The 22742-nt window shown below is 35.7% G+C and overlaps 3 protein-coding genes across 8 annotated transcripts; 1 reads left to right on the forward strand and 2 right to left on the reverse strand.

Moving 5' to 3' along the window:
* Positions 1–1237: 1237 nt before the first annotated feature.
* Positions 1238–5416, reverse strand: LOC105213082 (uncharacterized). Of its 6 annotated transcripts, XR_008470135.1 has the most exons (6): positions 5150–5416; positions 4770–4998; positions 4350–4509; positions 2218–2278; positions 1828–1983; positions 1481–1718 (listed from the first exon to the last, which is right to left on the reverse strand). XR_008470135.1 is itself a non-coding variant. In XM_054226202.1 (5 exons), exons 2-5 carry the CDS (start codon positions 4425–4427, stop codon positions 1655–1657), a joined length of 360 nt encoding a protein of 119 aa, XP_054082177.1. In that variant the 5' UTR covers positions 4428–4509; positions 4770–5416; the 3' UTR covers positions 1238–1654. The 6 variants fall into 6 exon arrangements, 3 of the variants coding, with proteins under 3 accessions (XP_054082177.1, XP_054082175.1, XP_054082174.1); XM_054226202.1 differs by having other exon boundaries at positions 1238–1718; positions 1828–1980; positions 4346–4509; positions 4770–5416; XM_054226200.1 differs by lacking the exons at positions 4770–4998; positions 5150–5416 and adding an exon at positions 4587–4747 and having other exon boundaries at positions 1238–1718; positions 4346–4509.
* A 2410-nt stretch (positions 5417–7826) lies between these two features.
* LOC128920018 (uncharacterized) lies at positions 7827–9106 on the forward strand. The gene is made up of 4 exons (XM_054226198.1): positions 7827–8106; positions 8170–8329; positions 8390–8734; positions 8792–9106. Exons 1-3 carry the CDS (start codon positions 8074–8076, stop codon positions 8560–8562), a joined length of 366 nt encoding a protein of 121 aa, XP_054082173.1. The 5' UTR covers positions 7827–8073; the 3' UTR covers positions 8563–8734; positions 8792–9106.
* A 2151-nt stretch (positions 9107–11257) lies between these two features.
* Positions 11258–20373, reverse strand: LOC128919932 (CLIP domain-containing serine protease B4-like). The gene is made up of 2 exons (XM_054225768.1): positions 20350–20373; positions 11258–11884 (listed from the first exon to the last, which is right to left on the reverse strand). Exons 1-2 carry the CDS (start codon positions 20371–20373, stop codon positions 11405–11407), a joined length of 504 nt encoding a protein of 167 aa, XP_054081743.1. The 3' UTR covers positions 11258–11404.
* Between the last annotated feature and the right edge of the window lie 2369 nt (positions 20374–22742).

Below are 22742 nucleotides of genomic sequence, written 5' to 3' on the forward strand. Positions count from 1 at the left end.
TGATACTCCGTTGATAACAGAGGATTTAGTTTCAAAAAGTGATTCCGTTTCATCGTCGTGTTCCTCCTGCTCAAAGGAAAAATGCCAAAAGCTGTCGCGCTGTGATCTCTTCAGCTCTTGTACTTGTATGTCATCGGGCTTCGCTCTTGGTATAACATTGCCGAATACGAACAATATATTTAACAATAAAATAAGGAAGACTGCTATCGATTTCACGTCCATATTTAGCCTTCGCGGTGAGAAACTTTCCCTTGAAGTACTGTTGTAACTAAAATCTGGAAATTGGCAAACCTCGTCTAATTGAACAGCTAATAGCTTCGCGAATTAATTATTGACTGAAGTGGATGAGCTGAAAGCTCCGTAGTAATTAATTCTGAATTCGTTATCGCTGAAATTTACGAATATGCCGAAAAATTGTTCAAATAGATAGGATTGCTCGACAAATCTGAAGCCCGCTAGTAATTAATCGATAAACGTTCATTTCTTTCGAGCTTTAAAAATATATTTTCGATATGGCTTTAAATCGATTCACAGCTCGAATGCATTTTTTATAAAAAATTCTACAACGGTATATATTTATCGTAAATGGATTGTAATATATACATATATGACTCCATTTAATGTTTTTGACAAAGGCACATTATTCGAATGAAGAAAATTCCTTATGGGTTTCTAAAGGATATCTGAGAAATTTACTGATATGTTCGGTAATAATTAGCCACAGCCACTGTGGTTGTTATTTAAGGTATCTAGGATCTTGGTAAGTTATAGTATGATTTTCGCTATTTTTAGATGAGCGATGCAGTATTTTTACAAAATGTGCAAATTTTATTATAATTTCTTCATTGGTTCTCCAACTATATTGTAAGCTGATTGAGTGGAATCGAATTTCAAATTGTATTATATTACTAGTAATATCAAGATATCAAAAGAAAATTGTAGATATATCAAGTCGTGTAAAACCAAACGCAAAATTGCATGATTGTCTATTCACCCTATAAAACTGTTCTCAAATCTCAACAGAATATTCGTTGAAAATAAATTAAGCGAAAATTAAGAAATCGTGGATTGAGGACTGTTTTGAAGCAGGAGATACCAGAATGACATTTTTAACGTCCCATAATTAGTATATCGCTCACATTGACAATAACGAGATACGAATATTTCAGTTTGCCTAGACGCGCCTTATTTTGTACACGTATCTCTTTAGCTAGCTTCGACAAAAATATTTTGTATGTCTAAAACCCTACCTTAGACGAATAGGTGGAGTACTTGAGTATGATCCTTCTTACTACTCCTTGTAGCCGTCTCACAATACTTAATACATATGTATATTGCAGGTAAATTTCCCCACCAGTATCGAAACATCTCCATATAAACATATTTACTCCCAAATTTTAATGGTTTTTTTCATTATAAATAAATTGCAAGAATTAAGATGCGATTTCATACCTACATATAAGCGGTGCTACAGATAGAACTTATAGAATCAATAAAGAAGAAGTTGGTATGTTTTCTGAATATAGTATTTTCTTTTTAGTAGTAAATTCCATAGGTGTTAATAAAATATAAAGTGTGACCAGCTTGATAAGCTTTCTTATATTTTCTTATATACATATGTACACATAAATACAATGATGGACTTTCTCAAAAGCTACCTCACATCAGCTACATGTTGGCACTGTATGTGTCGTCTACTCAGTGCTTGCGCAACAGACCTATGGAAATAAATTACTGAGTTAGATTTTAAATGTATGTAAAATCATTCTGCGGATCTTAAAAGTCTTCATAATATTATGACTGAAGAATTCACAACTATTGTATTACCATATTTTCCCCTTCATCATTTCCACATTGACTTTCCTGAAGGTATGAAATCTCCAACTTGGTCTTGCGTTCTTTTCTAACAATATCCCAAATTGCATTGTTTTAGGAGCACACATTTTGCAGATTCGCCTCCTGGTGTAAGACAGGAACTCTCTGCTAGGTTTGCAAAGAAAGATTAATTGAAAACCTTAAGTTCGCTATTGCAAATATTTGTACCGTACTTGTAAACCGACACTAATTTATTTCTAGTTTACTCTTTATGATTAATATACAACTTTTATCGTATTGTAATGCTTGTTTTGTGAATTTTACGACATAAATATAATAAGTAATTCTCTGATTTTATCATTCATATACAGTTATGTTATATATTTTATATAATTAGATTACCGATTTCTGGCAACGGGGCAACTGGTCTCCGTGGTGGTGAGTTCTGCACTGGACAGCATACCTGCAAATTTAAAAATTTGTTTTAAGTACTTTGCTTTGAATTACTTAATCTAAATAGATAAAATAAAATTATTAGAAACATACTGGAAAATCAATTTGAAATATTTGAAATGAGTGAGGAATTAGAACCTGGTTTTCCTTGAACTTTGCTTCATTATCATTGTATATAGACATGCTTTTTTGAATTTCAACCGATTACGTGCACTTCTGGGTGCAATGTGATCTACTTAGCTAATGAGGGGTAATAGCTGTTTTTGAATTGATTGAACTGTGTATATTGCAGTCACCGGGAAATGTTGATAGTTCTGCTACGTTGCTTTTTTCCAATCTAGCAATACAACACCTACTGTATGAAATTACGCCACATGTGGTGCATTTATTATACTCTCGCAACAAGTTGCTAAGAGAGTATTATAGTTTTGTTCACCTAACGGTTGGTTGCAAGTCCTAGGGTTATATATATCAAAATGATCAGCGTGACGAGTAAAGTTCAAATCCGGATGTCTGTCTGAATTGAAATATCTTGATGAAACTTGGTATACGTATTTCTTGACACCATATGTTAAGTTCGAAGATGGGCGAAATCGTACCACTGCCACTCCCACAAAATGGCGACAACCGAGAACCTATAAAGCGCTATAACTAGGCCATAAATTAAGCTATGAATGCGAAATTTTATACAAAGAATCGTTCTAGGAAGGGACATATTTGGATGTAATTCTTTTGGGAAAGCGTGGTCCCGTCCACTACAAAGTTTTTTGTACATATATCGTATATATCTGTTAAGTGGCACACAATCTTAGAATTCGATTAGCTATTATTAGCCATCTAGAATAGTTAAGGCCTTCAGGTTCCATTTTAGCTAAAACGTCAGAAATATACTAGTATTGATATCGGTCATTATGTCGTATAAATACTTTCGGTCGGTACTAAGCTCTTCCCTAGTTACTTCAATTTATATTGTAGCTATAACGGTAAACTCGACTATCGTCATTGTTTGACAAGTTTGAAATTCAGATCCGATGGCGCCTGAAAAGCATTTAGGTTCTGCAGTTTTTGAGTCTAAATATAATAAAAGATGACGTAGTGGTAACTCATTTGAATGCAATTGACTGATAAACCACTGTGATGACCTATTGAATTCCTCCTCCATCAGACGAATAACACCATCTTTGAAACATGTATTTCCTACAGTTCCATCGTAATATAGTGTCTTTAAGAACGAGAACAACAGGGGTTATCAAAATAGCGTACATCTGTGTTGCGCGATTAACTTTTTTCTTTCCATCGTGTTTTTTCTTATTCTTCACAGTTGCAACTATATAAATAAATGGACGGCGAACCACCATTCTATCGGTGGGTGTAAAGAAACTAATAAGCCCCCCATACGTATCACGCGTGTTTTAAGGTAATTTTCTTCTATCTTACTCGAACTTAGCATCGCTAAGAACATCAAATGGCGTTTATAAAATATTTGATATAAATTTTCAAAACCTCTAAACATAGCACGAGATTATTGATTTTTCTTGTGTTTAATTTTTACATAAAACAGAAACTTTCTATGTATGATGTGTATGTATGTAGGTATGCCGAAGCAAAAATAAAAATATTTGTAAATTTAAGTTTTTTTGTATACAAACTAGAGCTCTTGGTATTGACTAATCGACTAACCGAATTAACCGAATAGGGCATTATTCGAATAATAATATTCGGTTTGCACTATTCGGATAGTCGTCAGTCATCGACTATTCGATTAACCGCTCATTTCCGACTATCCGGTTAACCGTTCGTTGTCGACTATTCGAATAGTGTAAGTTCAGGTTAATCGAATAATCTTAAGAGCCCTAATACAAACGGTTACAAATGTCGATGAGCCTCAGCCGCACTTTTCTTGGAATTAAAAAAGAAAAGCAAAATTTCCTGTAAATGTCGAGAATTCGGTTCGGTGGCGGTTAATGTTGACACAAATGTCCAAGATCGATATAAAAAAATCGATTTAATCGACCAGTGCTTGACCCTAGAGAAAAATTGCTCCACCCATATTCATATATATTATACATTAACTTACTTACAAAGGGATTTACGCTGGACGGTCCGCAGAGGCTCTTACATAGATATGTAATTTGTTCTTGTGTTGTAGGATTGTTCATCGCGAGTTCCCTTCCAGTTTGACAATCAGATAGTAAAATGCAGTTGCCCCATAGCCACTTGGGGTCCTACACGATATATTTTCTAGAAAGTAAAAAACAAATTATCAGTTGTTTGCAAATAATCAAATTTCGCAATAAAAACGCAATTTCATTTCTCACAAACGGCTTTGTTTTTTCAGTAGGGATGTGAACAACACGCTTTTTAACTTCTTGATTTACAATTCAGGGCATAGGAGCCCATAACAGGAGGGATATACATTTATTAATTTCATATCACTTAAAGAGCCAGTCGTTTTTCAACATTTTTCTTAACATTGTCCGTTTGTAGTAGGAGACACTTACCACCACTCGCTCTCGTGATTACACACACAACGCAAACCAACAAAATCGCTTTTTTAAGAAATGTTTCCATTTTTTGTTCGCATAAAGTGCTGAACACAAAGACGACGACACGACACGACGTAGCGACGGCTGATCACAAATGTCGCTTTGAAGCCAGCGTCTTGAAACAGCATCTTGAGCAGCGACATATGAAACAGCAATTTCATTGTTGCCGTACTAACATCTTTCACTTCAATAAAATTTACATATTTAGTTTAAAGTGAAATTATTTACGCAAAAAATGTAAAAATGGTCGATTTATTTATTTTAAATAATCGATTCTTATTATAAATGATATATCAAAGCTATTTTACGTTTCTGCTGGCAAAATAACGTCATACTTGTGAGAACTTTGAATAATTTTACATTTCACTCTACGGCAGCTCTACAGCGGCCATTGTCGTCGGCAAAATTAGAAACATTTCTAATTTGGCGACAACGACAACTACAAGCTTGTTGTCGCGTAGTCGTGCTGTTGTCAAAAAATCTGTGCCTATAAGAACGCGTGTATTTTAATATTTGACAGATGTCGCTCGTCGCTTGTCCTCTTCTATGTGTTCAACACATAAATGTTTCAAGAAAAAAATTACGTTCACTTCGGTCAACGTTTCAAAAAGAACTGAACGTTCGAATACTTCCGATACTCTTTTATCAGCGAATTTGGCGATCAAGAGCGTCTTTGGTTTTGCTACAGATGGGTTCCCTTATCTCATATGTAAGTAAATATAATAATAATAAAGTATGTCATTAACTTAAAAGTAGAAATTGTTGCCCTATAATTGTTCTCTTGCGAAAATAAGAAAAATTTATATATGTTTAATTCGCCGCACAGACAAACAGTTCAAGTAAGAAAGACTATTTGTTATCCTAAAACCTTGTAACCCACTGATGTTCTCTGAGATGTTGATTAAATTTGTTCGGAAAAGGTATTGATCGATGGTGTTTTCTGATTAGAATATATAACAAGTAAGGAAAGGCTAAGTTCGGGTGCAACCGAACTTTTTATACTCTCGTAATTTATTTAGAGATTTACCTCCATTTTCGGTGAAAAATTACCCTTAGGCACTGAGTTCTTCATGTTAGATATCAGGGGCCTTGAAAAGTCATGGTCCGATTTTGACAATTTTTCCACAAGTGATGTCAGAGCTCAAATACAGTATTTGTTTAAAGCTTTATTTCGCTATCTTCATTGGTTCCTTATGTATATCTTATAAAGTGAAGGAATCAGATGAAATTCAAAATTGAGTTATATGGGAAGTAGGCGTAGTTGTGAACCGATTTCGCCCATATTCCACCAGGGTGTCAAGAAAATATCATAAACCGAATTTCATTGAAATCTGTCGAGTAGTTCTTGAGATATGGTTTTTGACCCATAAGTGGGCGACGCCACGCCCATTTTCCATTTTGTAAAAAATCTCAGTGCAGCTTCCTTCTGCCATTTCTTATGTAAAATTTGGTGTATCTGACGTTTCTCGTTAGTGAGTTAACGCACTTTTAGTCGTTTTCAACCTAACCTTTGTATGGGAGGTGGGTGTTGTTATTATCCGATTTCTTTCATTTTTGCACTGTATAAGGAAACGTCTAAAAGAAACGAATTCAGAAAGTTTGATTTATATAGGTTTATTGGTTTGCAAGATATATACAAAAAACCTTTTTGGGGGCGGGGTCACGCCCACTTTTCCAAAAAAAATTACATCCAAATGTGCCCCTTCCTAATGCGATCCTATGTTCCAAATTTTATTTTCATAACTTTATTTATGGCTCAGTTATAGCTCTTTATGTGTTTTTGGTTATCGCCATTTTGTGGGCGTGGCAGTGGTCCGATTCCGCCCATTTTCGAACTTAACCTTCTTATGGTGCCAAGGAATGCGTGTTCCAAGTTTCATTAAGATATCTCAATTTTTACTCAAGTTACAGCTTGCACGGACGGACAGACGGACGGACAGACAGACATCCGGATTTGAACTTTACTCGTCACCCTGATCACTTTGGTATATATAACCCTATATCGAACTCGTTTAGTTTTAGGACTTACAAACAATCGTTATGTGGACAAAACTATAATACTCTCTTTAGCAACTTTTGTTGCGAGAGTATAAAAAAATAAACCTTATAATCTCTCGAAAGTTATTTACTCATTTTTTAAGAGAACACAAAATTTGGCCCCTATATTCGGCATAACGAAATTTGTTTCTATTTTCATAATGTATAATAAAGTGTTCAAGAGAATTGACTCCAAAGTTAGTTGATATAGCTTAAGTAGTTTACATGATATGTAAACAAACTCTAGTAATGGGTGGGCCACGCTCACTTTTCTAAAAAAAAATCCATTATAATATGCCTGTTGGGTCACCTAAAGTTGAACCCTGTACTTTATTATCTATTATTCAGTTACTTTATTTTTAACTACTCATATTTTTATAAGAGCATACATACTCTCAATTGTTTTAACAAACATATATACATACTAAAGTTAATTTGGATGCTCCTGCATCACTCATTGCATATACACACGTATGCATGTTTGCATATGTACGCACCAACATAATAGCGAGAGTGCTTTTTGTCATCTCCTTTGCGCAACTCCTTCGCATGTACAGGTACATAGACATGCATGCCAAATATTAGCATAAGTAAAATCATTATACCTAATTACATTTTTATTACATTAAATAAAACAGTCTATTGCTGACCACCAAGGCGACGTGCCTTTCTTTGTTCCGTCATTTTTAGTTTAATCGCACAGCCCAAACTTCTTATTTAAATTGTTGTATAGTTGTCATATCGCGGTCGGGAAAAACTCTTCCTGATCCTACAATGCCCCAATATAGGTACATATATAAATAAGAGATGACATCCCAGCAAGTCATGGGTACTGAAACTCCAACACATTCAAAGAAATTTTAATAACACTACTACATACACACATACGCAACAAAGGGTAAAATGTGCATAAACATTTAACTCAACTATTCTCTCATACAGCACCCTGAATGATAGAAAGAAACAAACAAAGTTCTTGTGTTTGAACAAGTTTTGTTTTGATTTATATCATGGCTGGTTGTGAAGTATTATTTTGCGTGTTTTTTTTAATTCAGTGATCTGCAGCCTAATTAAAGTTTAAATTATTGAAGCACGCATTTTTAAATAAGTAAAACGTAAAATAAAAGTTTTCTAAAGCCAAAATATGGAATTGAAGAGGGTGGATACAGTAATACTTCATTGCACTGTCAATTAGAAGCACGCAATAGAAGCTACGCCAACAATGGTCAACATCAAGGGCAAAACCATTGAATACGTAAATAATTGTTGAATATAATAATATTATCTTGCCGTAAATTCTAATTAATTTTCCATACAGATATTTCAAACCTCATATGGCGCGTTAAAGGTACGCAAACTTATTGGTGTCACTTATGGTAGCAGTGTTTCGAAGCGATGGAATATGTGCTGCAAGCAAATCCAGAACTATGGATGCAAACGCTGCTACATGGAACACAAATCATTTACACACCAGATATGTATGTATTAGGTTTAATGTCACTTTTTTACGTGCAATTAAACCTTTTGGTCAACACAAGCACAAGAATTGGAACCACATGGTTTAGGTGATTTTGTAACCGTTTATCGTCGCGACGTGTGTCAACTGGGTTTTGCCAATGAGCTAGAGGGCAAAGCAGATGCAGTATTTTTGGACTTACCAGCACCTCAGTTGGCCATACCAGCAGCTGAAACATCTTGTATGTTCAATTAGGAGGACTTTTTTGATTCATTTTCACCTTGTATTGAGAAATCACAACGTTGTTGTATCGCTTTACAAGGACATGGATTCACCGAAATTAGTTCAATGGAAATACTACACCAAGAGCATGGATGTTAAGACTAGAACGTTGCCAATGCTAGATTTAGAATTCCTGATACATAAGGTAATTATTACCAACTTTTATGTTGTAAAAATTCTAATTTTATTTTATATTTTATAGAAACCCTCCTCCCAGAAAATGGACGAATCTAGTACTAATGAAATTAATGAAAGAACAGATCTTCCAAATCTCCTAAAGAAACCAAAATAGTCCTCACATAATGTGCGCAGCTTACACTTCCAGGCCGCTCAGGGTATTTGACATTTGCTACTCTTCCTCCAGCCTTTGTCAGATAGCAAAAATTGTTCAAATATTCAATACGTTTTACATATGTATATAGTGTAGTACGATAATACATTTATAAAGTAAATATAATAATAAACACCTAAATGGCATGATATTTTAAATAAATATGAAATATAATTAATGATTTTGTTATTAAATTCTCATTTGGGATTTTAGTAGAACTAACCGAAAGTAGCGGGTATAGTTTCTGGTCTTTTGTGGGTCGCAGTACTGAAACTGCACATGTAGTTTTGGTTCGCAGTATTGGGTCTTTCATCCGTGATTGTACCAATACCATTCCCCAAATTGTGCAAAAGGTATATATACATTGCTAAATGATGAATGTAATGTGCAAGAAAGGGATGAACGATCACACGTACTTAAGAATGGCATAGAAACTTTCATTGAAACTGCGGGTACCGCACCCTGGCATTTCACCGGAGAATTCGCCGGTACCTGTCTTGCAGGGATGTTTATTACCCACCGTTTTCTTCGCTTCTCTTGAATTCTATAATAATATATATATTGATTTCTTAATCACATTTCACTAGACACAATGCTTCCCAGAAAGCAATTAAAAACAAGACAATTAAATTATACAAATATAATCTACACATATGTATATATGTAGGCATATTTGTATATTGTTTACAACTGAACTTGAGCATACTTATCAGCCAGCAGATTTAGCTACTCAGTTGAGATTCCAAACTGGCACTCTACATAATTTATGCTAAAACGAAGATTTCAGCATTTTTGATAGACAGAATTTTTAGGAGTTTCAGTTCAGTTTATATAGGAGGTGTTGTGAGTGGGTGAAAACAACTCGTATGCTCTGTAAAAACAGAATATTTCCTTACAAATTCGGTCTTGATTCTGATTGTAATCTATTTTCCTTAAGCCATTAGTTTTTAAATTAATTAAACATCGCTCAAAATGACATCGCTGCATCGATGTTTTTAGATTTGAGGCATTGACAAAAACATCGATACATCGCTTGCATCCCTAGATATATTGGATCTAGAGAAAGTAATTACTCGTTGTCGATACCTAGGGCCTTGGAAAATTTGTCCGATTTGGGTGATTTTTAGATGGACGATGTCTAGCAGTCCATAGAAAAGCAGTCCATTGGTACTTGAATTATAAATTCCAAAGTGAATGCATCAGATTGAATTCAAAATTGAGTTATATGGGTAGTAGGTGTGGTTGTTAACCGTGAGTGAGTTAACACACTTTTAGTAGTTTTAACCTAACTTTCGCTCTCGTATGTACTATATGTAGGCTCGTATGTATTCACCGGTGACTATGTGGTCTGAATAAGTGTGGAAACTTAAAAAGTCGTATATTCCTCAGCACGTACATATGTAGAATGGGTGATGTTTTTTTTATTAGACATTAGAAAATGGCATTGAAGCGGCATTTAAGTTTCTAAAGGAACAGGAATTTGGAGTAACGGTACAAAACGAAAGCGCAAAAAGGCAATTATCCGGGCGGTGGCACACTAAGCCACTTTGGTGGTTTATATAATAGCAAGAATAAAGATATTCATTCGCCATTCCTAAGACAGTGCGGTCTACATGACTGAAATTGAGCCATATTTTGAACAGGTCAAGGACTTTCAACTCGGTAGAATTGCTCAACATTGTTTGCTAAGAGTTAATGTTTAGACAAAATGCCCCAATTATTAAACAATGTCTTGCCATTAGATTAGCTTTTGCCTTAGCTGAAGGACCTTACTTGATTTAACTAAGATATGCTGATAAACAAATTTTAGAAATTTTTCGTTTATAGCCTTTTCTCACAGCCAAATTAATTGATACATTTAGATTATAATTGAGAGACCAATTTTTGTCCTTCGCACTGCCGGCTACTAGATAAAAGATCAGCTGTTATACATTTTTGATTATGCTTTTCATAAGAAGTTGGCGAATTTCATTAGCTGATTGCTATTTTATCAAAAACCTCAACAATTATTTCCAGCGGTGACAGCTAACGCCTAGTTGCAGTACAGTTATTTTAGCAATAAATACAGCCAAATTTACAGCGTGGACAACAACTCCCAGAGTTGCATTGCATTTCAACTCGGTTTTTATTCGATTAAAACGTAATGTAGAGAAATAAGATCTTTATTTTCTAATATAAATCGATCTAGCTTTAATCGAGCAAAGGCTGGTTAATTGGTCAATTAACTTCTGTGTAATATGCTATTAACTTCTCAATTATGTACCGTGTCACCGTACTTTATATATTGCCCCTAAATTTCCCACGTTTTTCATTATAAATAAAGTTTAAGAATTTCTATGAGGTTAAATGGTTATAATAAATATATAAATTTATTTATTAGTAAATTCAATACGTGCTATACGTAATTATAAATACAAAGCTATAATTTTTTAAACTACATCTTAGAAGCTATGTACATCACTTAGTAATTAGGAAGGAAGAACTTTAAAATTTTGATCTAATGTTTCCTGACGAATCATGTGTATTTTCTACTACCCAATCCATAAAATTAACGACACGCGTGTAGATACCCTTGGTTCCGATATCGCCGCATTCACCGCCTAAACCGAATGAGACCACACCAATTAAATAATACGCTGTCTTGCCACTATGTGATTGCTTAAGCATGAGTGGTCCACCGGAGTCGTCGCTACAGCTATCTGCACCTTTTGCACCTTTCACGCATATTTGATTTTCATTTGTTCCTCCAATGGTGTTGCATTCATTGATATCTAAAACCTTCAATTCCGTATATCTTACACTCTCTTCCAGCCTCAATAGAGCTATATCGTAATTCAATGGTTGTTTCTCATATTTCGGATGAACTAAGTAATGGTATATATCTTTCTCGACGTTCAGGAGCACAATGCTGTTCGCCCTTGTTGAAATATTCACAATCTGGATTCGTTGTCGTATTCCATTCGCCTAAACGAACTCCTGTGATAGCCCATTTCGCTTGATCTCCAGTTAACACCACGCAGTGGGCTGCAGTAAGCACATAATTTTTATGGATTAGACAACCACCGCAAAAATATTCAATATTCCTGTCAGCTTTAAAGAAAGAATTTTGAAGTTTAATTATTCTTCAAAACAAATATTTCTTCATTACCGTCAGTGTAAATTAGTCTTGCCGCCCAGGGGTGCTCATTAATTGATGTGACATTTCCACCATAGATTCTGAATTCTAAGCTTGCTCTACCACATTCGGGTTCATTTGTCTGAAATTGCGCAAATATAGATATGCATACATATACATATATAGTCAATAATACAATCAGAACTAAAATTTATATATTTTTTGTACTTTTGACTAAACAATTTGGTTAACCTGTATTTGTCATCTTTGTGCAAATATACTTTAATGCATGCAAGTTCTCTAAAATTAGGAAGACATTGCTAAAGATTCTTAATGCAACTATGATCAAGATTGGATATAGTATAGCGAAAAGCGAAGGGCCAGGTAATCAAAGAGCGTTAAATGTTGCTAGAAAAAATTATCAAAACACTCTTAAATATATCGAATTTCTACAAAGTTTGTATAGTTAATAAAGTCTAAAAGTTTATGGAGCATAAAGGGACATAAAGAGCGTATTGAATTTTTTGAAAACCATTTCTGAGTAGCTTGGCTGTACATACATACACATATACATAAATGTGTTCTTACCCGCTTGAAGAACAATAAAGCAGCGGGAGCCGATAGATTACCGGCAGAACTATTCAAATACGGCGGCGAAGAACTGATAAGGTGCATGCATCAGCTTCTTTGCAGAATATGGTCGGAAGAAAGCATGCCTGACGATTGGAATCCCAGTGTGCTCTGTCCAATCCATAAAAAGGGAGATCCCACAATCTGCGCCAATTACCGTGGGATCAGTCTCCTAAATATCGCATACAAGGTTCTATCGAGCGTACTGTGTGAAAGACTAAAGCCCACCGTCCACAAACTGATTGGACCTTATCAGTGTGGCTTTAGACCTGGAAAATCGACAACTGACCAGATATTCACCATGCGCCAAATCTTGGAGAAGACCCGTGAAAAGAGGATCGACACACACCACCTTTTTGTCGATTTTAAAGCTGCTTTCGACAGCACGAAAAGGAGCTGCCTTTACGCCGCGATGTCTGAATTTGGTATCCCCGCAAAACTAATACGGCTGTGTAAATTGACGTTGAGCAACACCAAAAGCTCCGTCATGATTGGGAAGGGCCTGATGCTGGAAAAAATTATAAGAGCTGCAGAGCTAAACAGAGAAGGTACAATCTTCTACAAGAGTGTACAGCTCCTGGCGTACGCCGATGATATTGATATCATCGGAAGCAACAACCGCGCCGTTTGTTCTGCTTTTTCCCGCATGGATAAGGAGGCGAAGCGAATGGGTCTGGAGGTGAATGAGGACAAGACGAAATATCTCTTGTCATCAAGCAAACAGTCGGCGCATTCGCGTCTTGGCTCCCACGTCACTGTTGACAGTCATAACTTCGAGGTCGTAGATAATTTCGTATACCTGGGAACCAGCATCAACAACTCGAACAATGTCAGCCTCGAAATCCAGCGCAGAATAACTCTTGCCAACAGGTGCTACTTTGGACTGAGTAGGCAATTGAACAGTAAAGTCCTCTCTCGACGAACAAAAATCAAGCTCTACAAGTCGCTTATCATTCCCGTCCTGCTTTACGGTGCAGAAGCTTGGACGATGTCAACATCAGATATGACGACACTAGGAGTTTTCGAGAGGAAAATTTTGTGCAAGATTTATGGTCTTCAGAACATTGGCAACGGCGAATACCGCAGACGATGGAACGATGAGCTGTACGAGTTATACGACGACATTGACATAGTTCAGCGAATAAAAAGACAGCGGCTACGCTGGCTAGGTCATGTTATCCGAATGGACGAAAACACTCCAGCCCTGAAAGTGTTCGATGCAGTACCCCCCGGAGGAAGCCGAGGAAGGGGAAGGCCTCCACTCCGTTGGAGGGACCAGGTGGAGAGCGACTTGGTTACACTTGGGATCTCCAACTGGCGCCGAACTGCGAAGGAGAGAGAGAGGTGGCGCACTATCGTCGATTCGGCTATAACCGGCTAAACGGTTGCAACGCCAATCACAATATACATACATAATTATATAAATATTATTATAAAATATTATACTTTTGCGGTTAAGATGGTTTAACCTCTTTCGATCTTATATCTATTCGAGTACTTTCAGTGTATTCATATTTTCTATCTAGCATTATTTTGACATTAAATTCTATGTGTTATAGTGGTCTTCAGATTCTTCATAACTCAGACAAATTAAATGAAATGTCATGTATAAATCTATGGAGATTAAGCATTCTGTGACTTCGATTCTAACATTTTTATAGGAAAAAAAATAAGTAGGAAGCCTAGAGCATTGCAGGATCGATCCTAAGGGACAATGGCTGAATGCTTCGGTTGTTTTGAAATCTCTAGTTTTATATATAGATATTAAACTTATCAAGCGTGTATTACTCACCGATTATTGACACTAACGGGCTTATGGTTATATGTTTTGGTGTTGGTACTGTATATGTACATATGTTATCGACTCAGGGCAACAGACCTACGGAAATAAATTTCATAATTATGTTCTGAAATATACGAGTAAGTATGTTAACAGCAGGACTATCGCATGAAAGTTTCTGACTTAGCTATTAATTCATGCCACAGAGGAGCCGCTGATCTATAACACCGCTTTAACAATTATAAAGTGTTCTACAATAGTTACCATAATTTCCCTTGCATCATTTCCACATTGACTTTCCTGCAGGTATGAAATCTCCGCCTCGGTCTTGTTTTGTTTTCTAACAATATCCATTAAGCAATTGCAGTTTTTTATGAATATACATTTTCCAGTTCCGCCGCCTGGTGTGTTACAAGAAGCTTCTGGTGTAACTAAAATTGAAATGCTTAAGTAAATTTTGGTATACGATTTGGATTATTTTACTCATATTAACATAATATTTTATTCCGAGAACCATTTAGTTAGCATATGTTTAGTTCGAGATACCTCTCACAGAAGATATATCAATGGGAAAACTTTTACAATGGGTCATTCACAGGATCTAAGGGTCAGGACTTTTTTGTATTGGCAAAGCTATTTTTTAACTGAAAATTTAAGTTAATGCATATATAAGGCATTTACCGTTAGCTGCATTGCAAAGCAATAATTCTACAATTTTATTGTACAAATTGTTATGCTTATGTTATCATCTCTAAAATAAATTGAAATTAAGAATTTTCGTCATTGAACCACATCTTTTCTAAGGAAGCAACTTTACGATACTCTAATCATTTTTTAAATACAGTAATCCCACCTTAAGTGTCCCTTCTTAACATGCAAGACTTTTGAGACACTTAAGCGGGAAAGGCACTTAAATGAACCCCGCTTAAGTGTCTCGAGGTGCTTACCAAGCTGTTTCTCAAATATTTCGATCTAATATTTTTTTCTTTTAGAATGAAAATCGGAAAAGGCGCTTAAGCGGATGCTCTTAAGCGGGAATTTTATATGTAAATTTAGAGAAAAAACAAAGAGAATAACTTCCTCTTCCTCATTTTAATCCTTTTTAATACAGAGACACACTATTAGAAGAAGAAGAGATTACAGATATTTTCGGTAAAAAATTTTAGGTACTAAGTTCTTCATGATCGATATCTTCTTCTTCTTCTTGACTGGCGTAGACACCGCTTACGCGGTTATAGCCGAGTCCACAACAGCGCGCCACGCGTCTCCCCTTCTAGCAGTTTGGCGCTAATTGGTTATACCCAGCGAAGGCAGGCCCTCTCCATCTGGTCCTTCCATGGGAGTGGAGATCTCCCTCTTCCTCGGCTGCCACTAGCGGGTACTGCATCGAACACTTTCAGAGCTGGTCCACGAAAAGTTATAGTCGACGATTTCGACAATTTTTTCACGGGTGGTGTGGCACCACTCAATTATGATGTTATATTATTAAGCGGACGAACCAGTTCATAATAGTAATCTGTATATGTTAAGTAGGAGTGGTTGTGAACACACTATTATCTCGGCTTGTCGTGACGAAGGAGCTTAAGTAATCGGAATGGGCCAAATGGGTACTCGCATTCCTTTTACGAACTAAGTGGTTGTGGATGAGTAAACATTTGATTTTACACTCATCCGTTGTTGTGGAAAGTATGAGAATATCCGCACCAACACCACCCTAAGCCAAAGTGTCGAGGTACCCGTACCGATGGCTGAATGGTCCGCAGGCGGTAATGAATAGCTGATCGCGAACGGTCCCCTCCAATGCCCTGTCGAGGACGGATGTATCAAATTGCTTCTCTCCGCATACCGGCTCTGCGGACGAGTGACCAACTCCTCCCTAACAGGGACTACGGAAATAATAACAACTTATCGGAATCAAAGCACGGAATCCGATGAAGATACTCTCCTCGCCTCCACTCAGGAGGCGATAAAGAGTGCTACCGGCAGCACGAGTCACTGTACGCCGCTACTGACAGCAGCTTAAATAGCGAGAACCAATCAGAGTACCCCAAATCTCATTATAAAACACTCCACCTCTGAAGCTGCCCAGAGTACCAGCCAAAAGGCAGGCAAAGGGGAAAACCGAAAAACGAAAGAAATCGTTAAATCAAGTGAGGAAAATCCGGTACCAGAGGGTAGTCTTTGTATTAGGCAAAAAACCAAAGATCAGGCTGACGGCACTTCAGTAAACGAAGAGGGGGTCAAACGATGGGATGGGATTAAACCCATAATGCTACAAAAGCTGAAGGAACCAATAACTCAAAGGCTGAAAAAGATATACAAATATTGTTAATTTAATTTGCGTATATGACCAAATTTGGAAAGATTTTTCTTTACTTGTATTTGGGATATCAGAAAATAAGTTGCATACATTTTTTTCATCCTGTTAATCACTACGAAATTCCTGAGATAATTGAGAAAGACATTTTTTCTGAGATTTGTTTGCTACAGGGGCCTTTTTCCGCAATATAGAGGCATTTACGTTTATCATTTCTACTGTATTTTAAATAATACTTGTAAGAAGTCTGACTTTGTGTAAATCGATGATTTTCCATAAATTTTAATATGAATATTGTTTACGAAAAGACCCCTTTTTTGAGATCCCAAATATGGAAATTTCGAAGCTCTTGCTTTACACGCACCTCTAACATACAAACTCTCTAGAAAAGATTGTAATTGTGCCATTGTAACTACTCAAAATATATTTTTACAAAATTGTACGCGCCTCGGTACACTATTTATATATATATTTATAACTGAAGTACGGCAGAACCGACTTGGCTTAAATTTAGTTTGGAGGTAGCTTAGGGCCGGGGGCAGGACATATGATACTTTTTATTCCATTCCCTTAACGAGAAAGTGAATAAACTGTGGAATGAAAAACACAACTATATTATAAAGTAAACGAATCAGATGGAAAAAAATGAATTACGTGAGAAGTAGGCGTGCTTGTAAATTATTTTCCATTTTTCCATCTGCCATTTCGCATGTAAAATTTAGTGTTTCTGACGTTTTTCGTTAGTGAGTAAACTCACTTTTAGTTATTTTCAACCTAACCTTTGTATGGGAGGTGGGCGTGGTTATAATCCGATTTCCTCCATTTCTATGAACTATATAAGGAAGTGGCTAAAAGAAACGACTAAATAAAGTTTGGTTTATATAGCTTAATTATTTTGCAAGATATATACAAAAAACTGATTTGGTAGTGGACCGATTTTGCCCATCTTCGAAAGTAACCTCCTCAGGGCACCAAGGAATATGTGTTCCAAGTTTCATTAAAATATCTTAATTTTTGCTCTAGTTATCGCTTGTACGGACAGACGGACGGACATACGGATTTCAACTCCACTCGTCATCCTGATCAATTTATATATATAACCCCATATCTAACTCTTTTGTTTCTTGGTGACACAAACAACCGTTATGTGAAGAAAACTAGTAACTTTGTTGCGAGAGTATAATAAACAAGTTCTTTATACTACTTAATATGATCATCCTGAGGAATGATTGGTTCAATTGAATCAAACTGTGTTTTATAAAGTGGAAAGAAGACTTAATATTTTAGGCTATTAAGAAATCAAGAAAATAAAAAAAATGTATGTAATTGTAATTTAAAAGAAGTAGAAAGAATCGGCTGTAGAATCCTGTAGGACCCCCAGAGGTGATCTAGTTATTGATGACCAGAGTATACTGAGTTTGAGGAGGGAACACTTCTCCGACCTGCTGAATGGCAGTAAAAGTACAACACCAGGAGATGGCGAACCCTATTCCCCAATCCATTACGATGGAACAGATGTTCCAATACGGGGGCGAAGAACAGATAAGGTGCATGCATCAGCTTCTTTGCAGAATATGGTCGGAAGAAAGCATGCCCGACGATTGGAATCTCAGTGTACTCTGCCCAATCCTCAAAACGGGATTCCCTACAATCTGCCCCAATTACCGTGGGATAAACGTCCTTAATATCGTTTATAAGGTTCTATTGAGCGTACTGTGTGAAAGACTAAAGCCCAACGTTAACAAGTTGATTGGACCTTATCAGTGTGGCCTTAGACCTGGAAAATCTACATCTGACCAAATCTTGGAGAAGACCCGTGAAAAGAGGATCGGTACACACCATCTCTTTGTCGATTTTAAAGCTGCTTTCGACAGCACGAAAAGGAGCTGCCTCTCTTTGCCGCGATGTCTGAATTTGGTATCTTTTCAAATTTAATATGGTTGTGTAAGCTGACGTTGAGCAACACCAAAAGCTCCGTTTAATCAAAAATGAGTATTTGTTATTAAGTCGTATGTGTATGAAGTGAGGAATTTTTGAATCTCACAAGTCACGTTGGGCCATGTAGTAATAAAAATTGTTGTTTTCAGTTATGCGTTCAAAAGAGAAAGATGTATTTTAATGTGAAATTAACAATATTTTGTAGTTTGATTGGAATTTTTGGGGTGATAAAGATAGTGGAGATGTTTCAGCGATGTTATATTTGAATAGATATTTGTGAATAGATATGATTCGTCATACAATGAAAGAATAATAATAAAATAAGAGCATTGAAAAAATGTATCTTAATTCTCTAAGGAAATGATAATCAAATGTATTTGAAATTATAGAAAGTTTTTGGAAACAGGATTCCATCTTACAGGTGGAAAATCTTAAAAGGCGCTATATTAGAATTCTGTTTTATCTCAGTGATCTAAAATTGGTCCTATTAAAAATGGTTTTGCCCGCAAACCTCAATATAACTGTAATTTCAAATTTTGTCCCAAGAAATAGATTTGAAAAGCTAAGGCTTACTTCTGAATTGAAAAAAAAGTGAAATCAATCACAATTAAATATGTATGTGCGCATATCGTCTTGTATGTGAGATGAACTAATTGGAAATTGCAGACGTTGGAGCGCACAGGAAAAAATATTTGGAGATTCCTAGGCCTGCTGTTCTCGCTTCCAATAATAAACACAGGCGAGGTGTTGATCTTTCGAAAATTCTGATGGAAACGTTTAAAGTAAACTTTTCCTCAAAGAAGTGGTATATGAGACAATTATACCCTTGTTAAGTCACATTTATATTAAATCCTGGCTACTTTATTGCAATTATTTGAGTGTACTTCAACCTAAACTAAAGCACACCCCACTCACTAATCCTCCATTTGATGTCGCGATTTCTCTGATGTCTTCTAGTGCTACATTCCTCGAGTCAACCAAAAGGAAAGTAGGTCGCCCCTCATCAGCAACATTAATAGAATCTCCACATGATTGATACTAGCTAATGCGAAACGCTACTTTTCAAAATGGGTATTGAGTGTGTTTATTTTAATTTTTCTCACATAAATTATAACACTTTAAAGTTTTTTAACCTTCGTACATATAACAACCATACATAAAATCATTTAAAAAAAACATTTTTCATGAAATCAAAATCTTCGTTTTATTTTTGTATACCACCATGGCCCAATGTTGCTGACAAGCAACCTTCTGTAGCGCCCATAAAAAAAGGCGTGGAAACATGAAATTTTGTTTTTAATCTCTTTTTGGCATTATTTTATGGTCCCAATGGAGAAAATAATTTAAACCCACCGGAAAAAAATCGGGGTCGAAATGTTAATAAAATTACATCAATAAATTGCGAGAGTATAAACTGTTGGGTTGCACCCGAATTTAGCCTTTCCTTACTTATTCATATTCGGTATACTCGCGTTGCCAGAGCCCAAAATTGGGCGAAATCGGAATACCACAATTCTTGAAATTACACCATTCCATCAAATTCCATTAGATTCTTGGAAATGCTTACAAATTTGTATTTTATAACGGTGCATTACATTGACTTTCTACACATATGCATTAATCATATCTATCAAGTGCGTGTTACTTACCGATTTGGACGTTATCGGACTCATGGTTGCATGTTTTGGAGTTGATACTATATATGTTGTCGACTCAGAATTTGGGCAACAGATCTATGGAAATAAGTCTCTCAACTAAGTTTTGAAATATACGAGTAAGTAAGTGAACAGCAAGCCTCTCTATCGTGTGAAAGTTTCCCGTTTCATGCTACAGAGGACTCGCTGTTCTATAACACTGTTTTAACAATTATAAAGTGTTCTACACTAGTTACCATAACTTCCCCTTCATCATTTCCACATTGACTTTCCCGCAGGTATGAAATCTCCGACTTGGTCTTGATTTGTTTTCTAACAATATCCATTAAGGAATTGCAGGTTTTTATGGGCACACATTTTCCGGATTGACTTCCTGGTGTAAGACAGGAACTCTCTGCTAGATTTCCAAAGAAATATTAATTAAAAACCTTAAGTTCGCTATTGTAAATATTTGTAATGTACTTGTAAATCGACACTAATTTATTTCTGGCTTATTGTAGTGTTTGTTTTGTGAAATTTACGACATAAATATAATAAGTAATCTTCTGATTTTAACATTTTAGATTTTTAGATAATTGAATTACCGATTTCTGGAAAACAGCCTACTGGAGGACGTGTGGGTGAGTTCTGCACTGGACAGCATATCTGCGAATTTAGATATTTGATTTAAGTATCTTGCTTTAATAAAAAAACACAATTTAGGAATTACTAAATCTAAATAGATATGACATGTTTTTATTTTAAGGATCCCGAGCAATTAGCTGTGATTCCCATTGGTTTGTCGTTGTCTCCTCCAAAAACGGAGATTCAGTTGTAAGAAGTTCGCAACTATGTATAAAGTGAGGGTCTGATACGTTATATGGCTTGTTGCAAGTGAGAAACTATTACCGTAGGCCAGCATCAGTTCAAAAAAGCATGGCTTATAGCGTTTCTACGTAGCCTTTTAGGTTGAATAGTGCCTCATTGCTGAAAATAATTTAACGACGAAAAGGAAAAGAGCGCGAGATTTAGAAATACAATACCACAATTTTTACTCTGCTCCATTGTAATAAAGTATTTATGTCAATTTGCTAAGGTAATGATGGAAAATTTCAAACACTGCTTCTCATGGAACATTGAAATAATTTAAATGTAATAATACTAACATACACACATAGTTATATGTATATAAATTGACTCACAATGGGTGTGATTACACACACAACACAAACCAACGAAATAGCTTTTCTAAGAAATGTTTACATTTTTTCGGATAAAAGTTCCAATAAAGAAATTGCGTTCACTTCGGTCAACGTTTCAAAAAGAACTGAACGTTCGAAAACTTACGAGACTCAGCGGTTTTTCGCGAACATTTCTGCCAAGAGCGTTTTTTATTTTGCTGCAGTTGGGTTCCCTTATCACGGCTTTAAAATATACATACACTCGCAGAGCGCTCCGGCTTCGCACGGGTTTAAACAAACATTTCAAACTAAAACTTGATTACGACCTCTAGTCTTTGGTGTCCGATGTCTTCCTCTCTCAAGTTTTTTTGAAATTTTGTTCAGCAAGCAGCTGAGAGCGCTCATTTTTTAAATTGGCGCATTAGTTTTTGAGTTAATTCATTTCAAACATACATACAAATCTTTTCTCTTTATAATAGTAGTATATACATGTAATTAAAAATATGTCGAAATTTTTCCAAAATTCAAATTCTTACGAAAATCGTACTAAATTTTAATGGCTTGTTATGAAACAATTAGTTGCAGAGAGAGGCGTTGTACTTGCCAAACCTAACAAAAGCGCCTAAAATACATATCGTCGGCTTAACGTGCAAAGGTGCTAAGTGCCATTTTTGAATTATTAAATAAAACAAAAAAAAACTGAATAAAAATTGAAGTTCAAAATTTTTTTTTATTTTTCTAACGCAGTTTTGTCAACTGTGATATTTCATTTAAGTACAAAAAAAAAAAATATAATAAAAAATTTAATGAGCGCCTTTATATAGGCCTTTTTTGGACTTAGCACATTTTCTGGAGTTATTTGCACTTGGATGTATTGGACTTAGCACATTTTCGAAAAAGAAATATTGCAGTTTTTTGCAAATGGCGTATTTTATTATCACAAAACACAGCCTTACTTCGTTGCTGTCGTTTAAAGGAATACATAAGTACTTAAATGGAAAATCTTTGTTTAAGCCTTAAACTTTAAGGTATCACAAAAAGTTAATATTTCAGTTCAGCCTTAATTCATTGCTGTTTGGAAATTATAAATTAAGCAAAACAAAAAAATATATTAAAAAATAAGAAGATATCACTCATGTGGCAGGTCGTCAGCTTCCATTTGGGTGTGCCCCGTTTCTAGTATTTTTTGCTCAATTATTACGCCATGTTTAATAGATGTATTGAGCA

The sequence above is a fragment of the Zeugodacus cucurbitae genome, chromosome 2 (genome assembly GCF_028554725.1).
Source record: "Zeugodacus cucurbitae isolate PBARC_wt_2022May chromosome 2, idZeuCucr1.2, whole genome shotgun sequence".
Classification (NCBI taxonomy): domain Eukaryota; kingdom Metazoa; phylum Arthropoda; class Insecta; order Diptera; family Tephritidae; genus Zeugodacus; species Zeugodacus cucurbitae.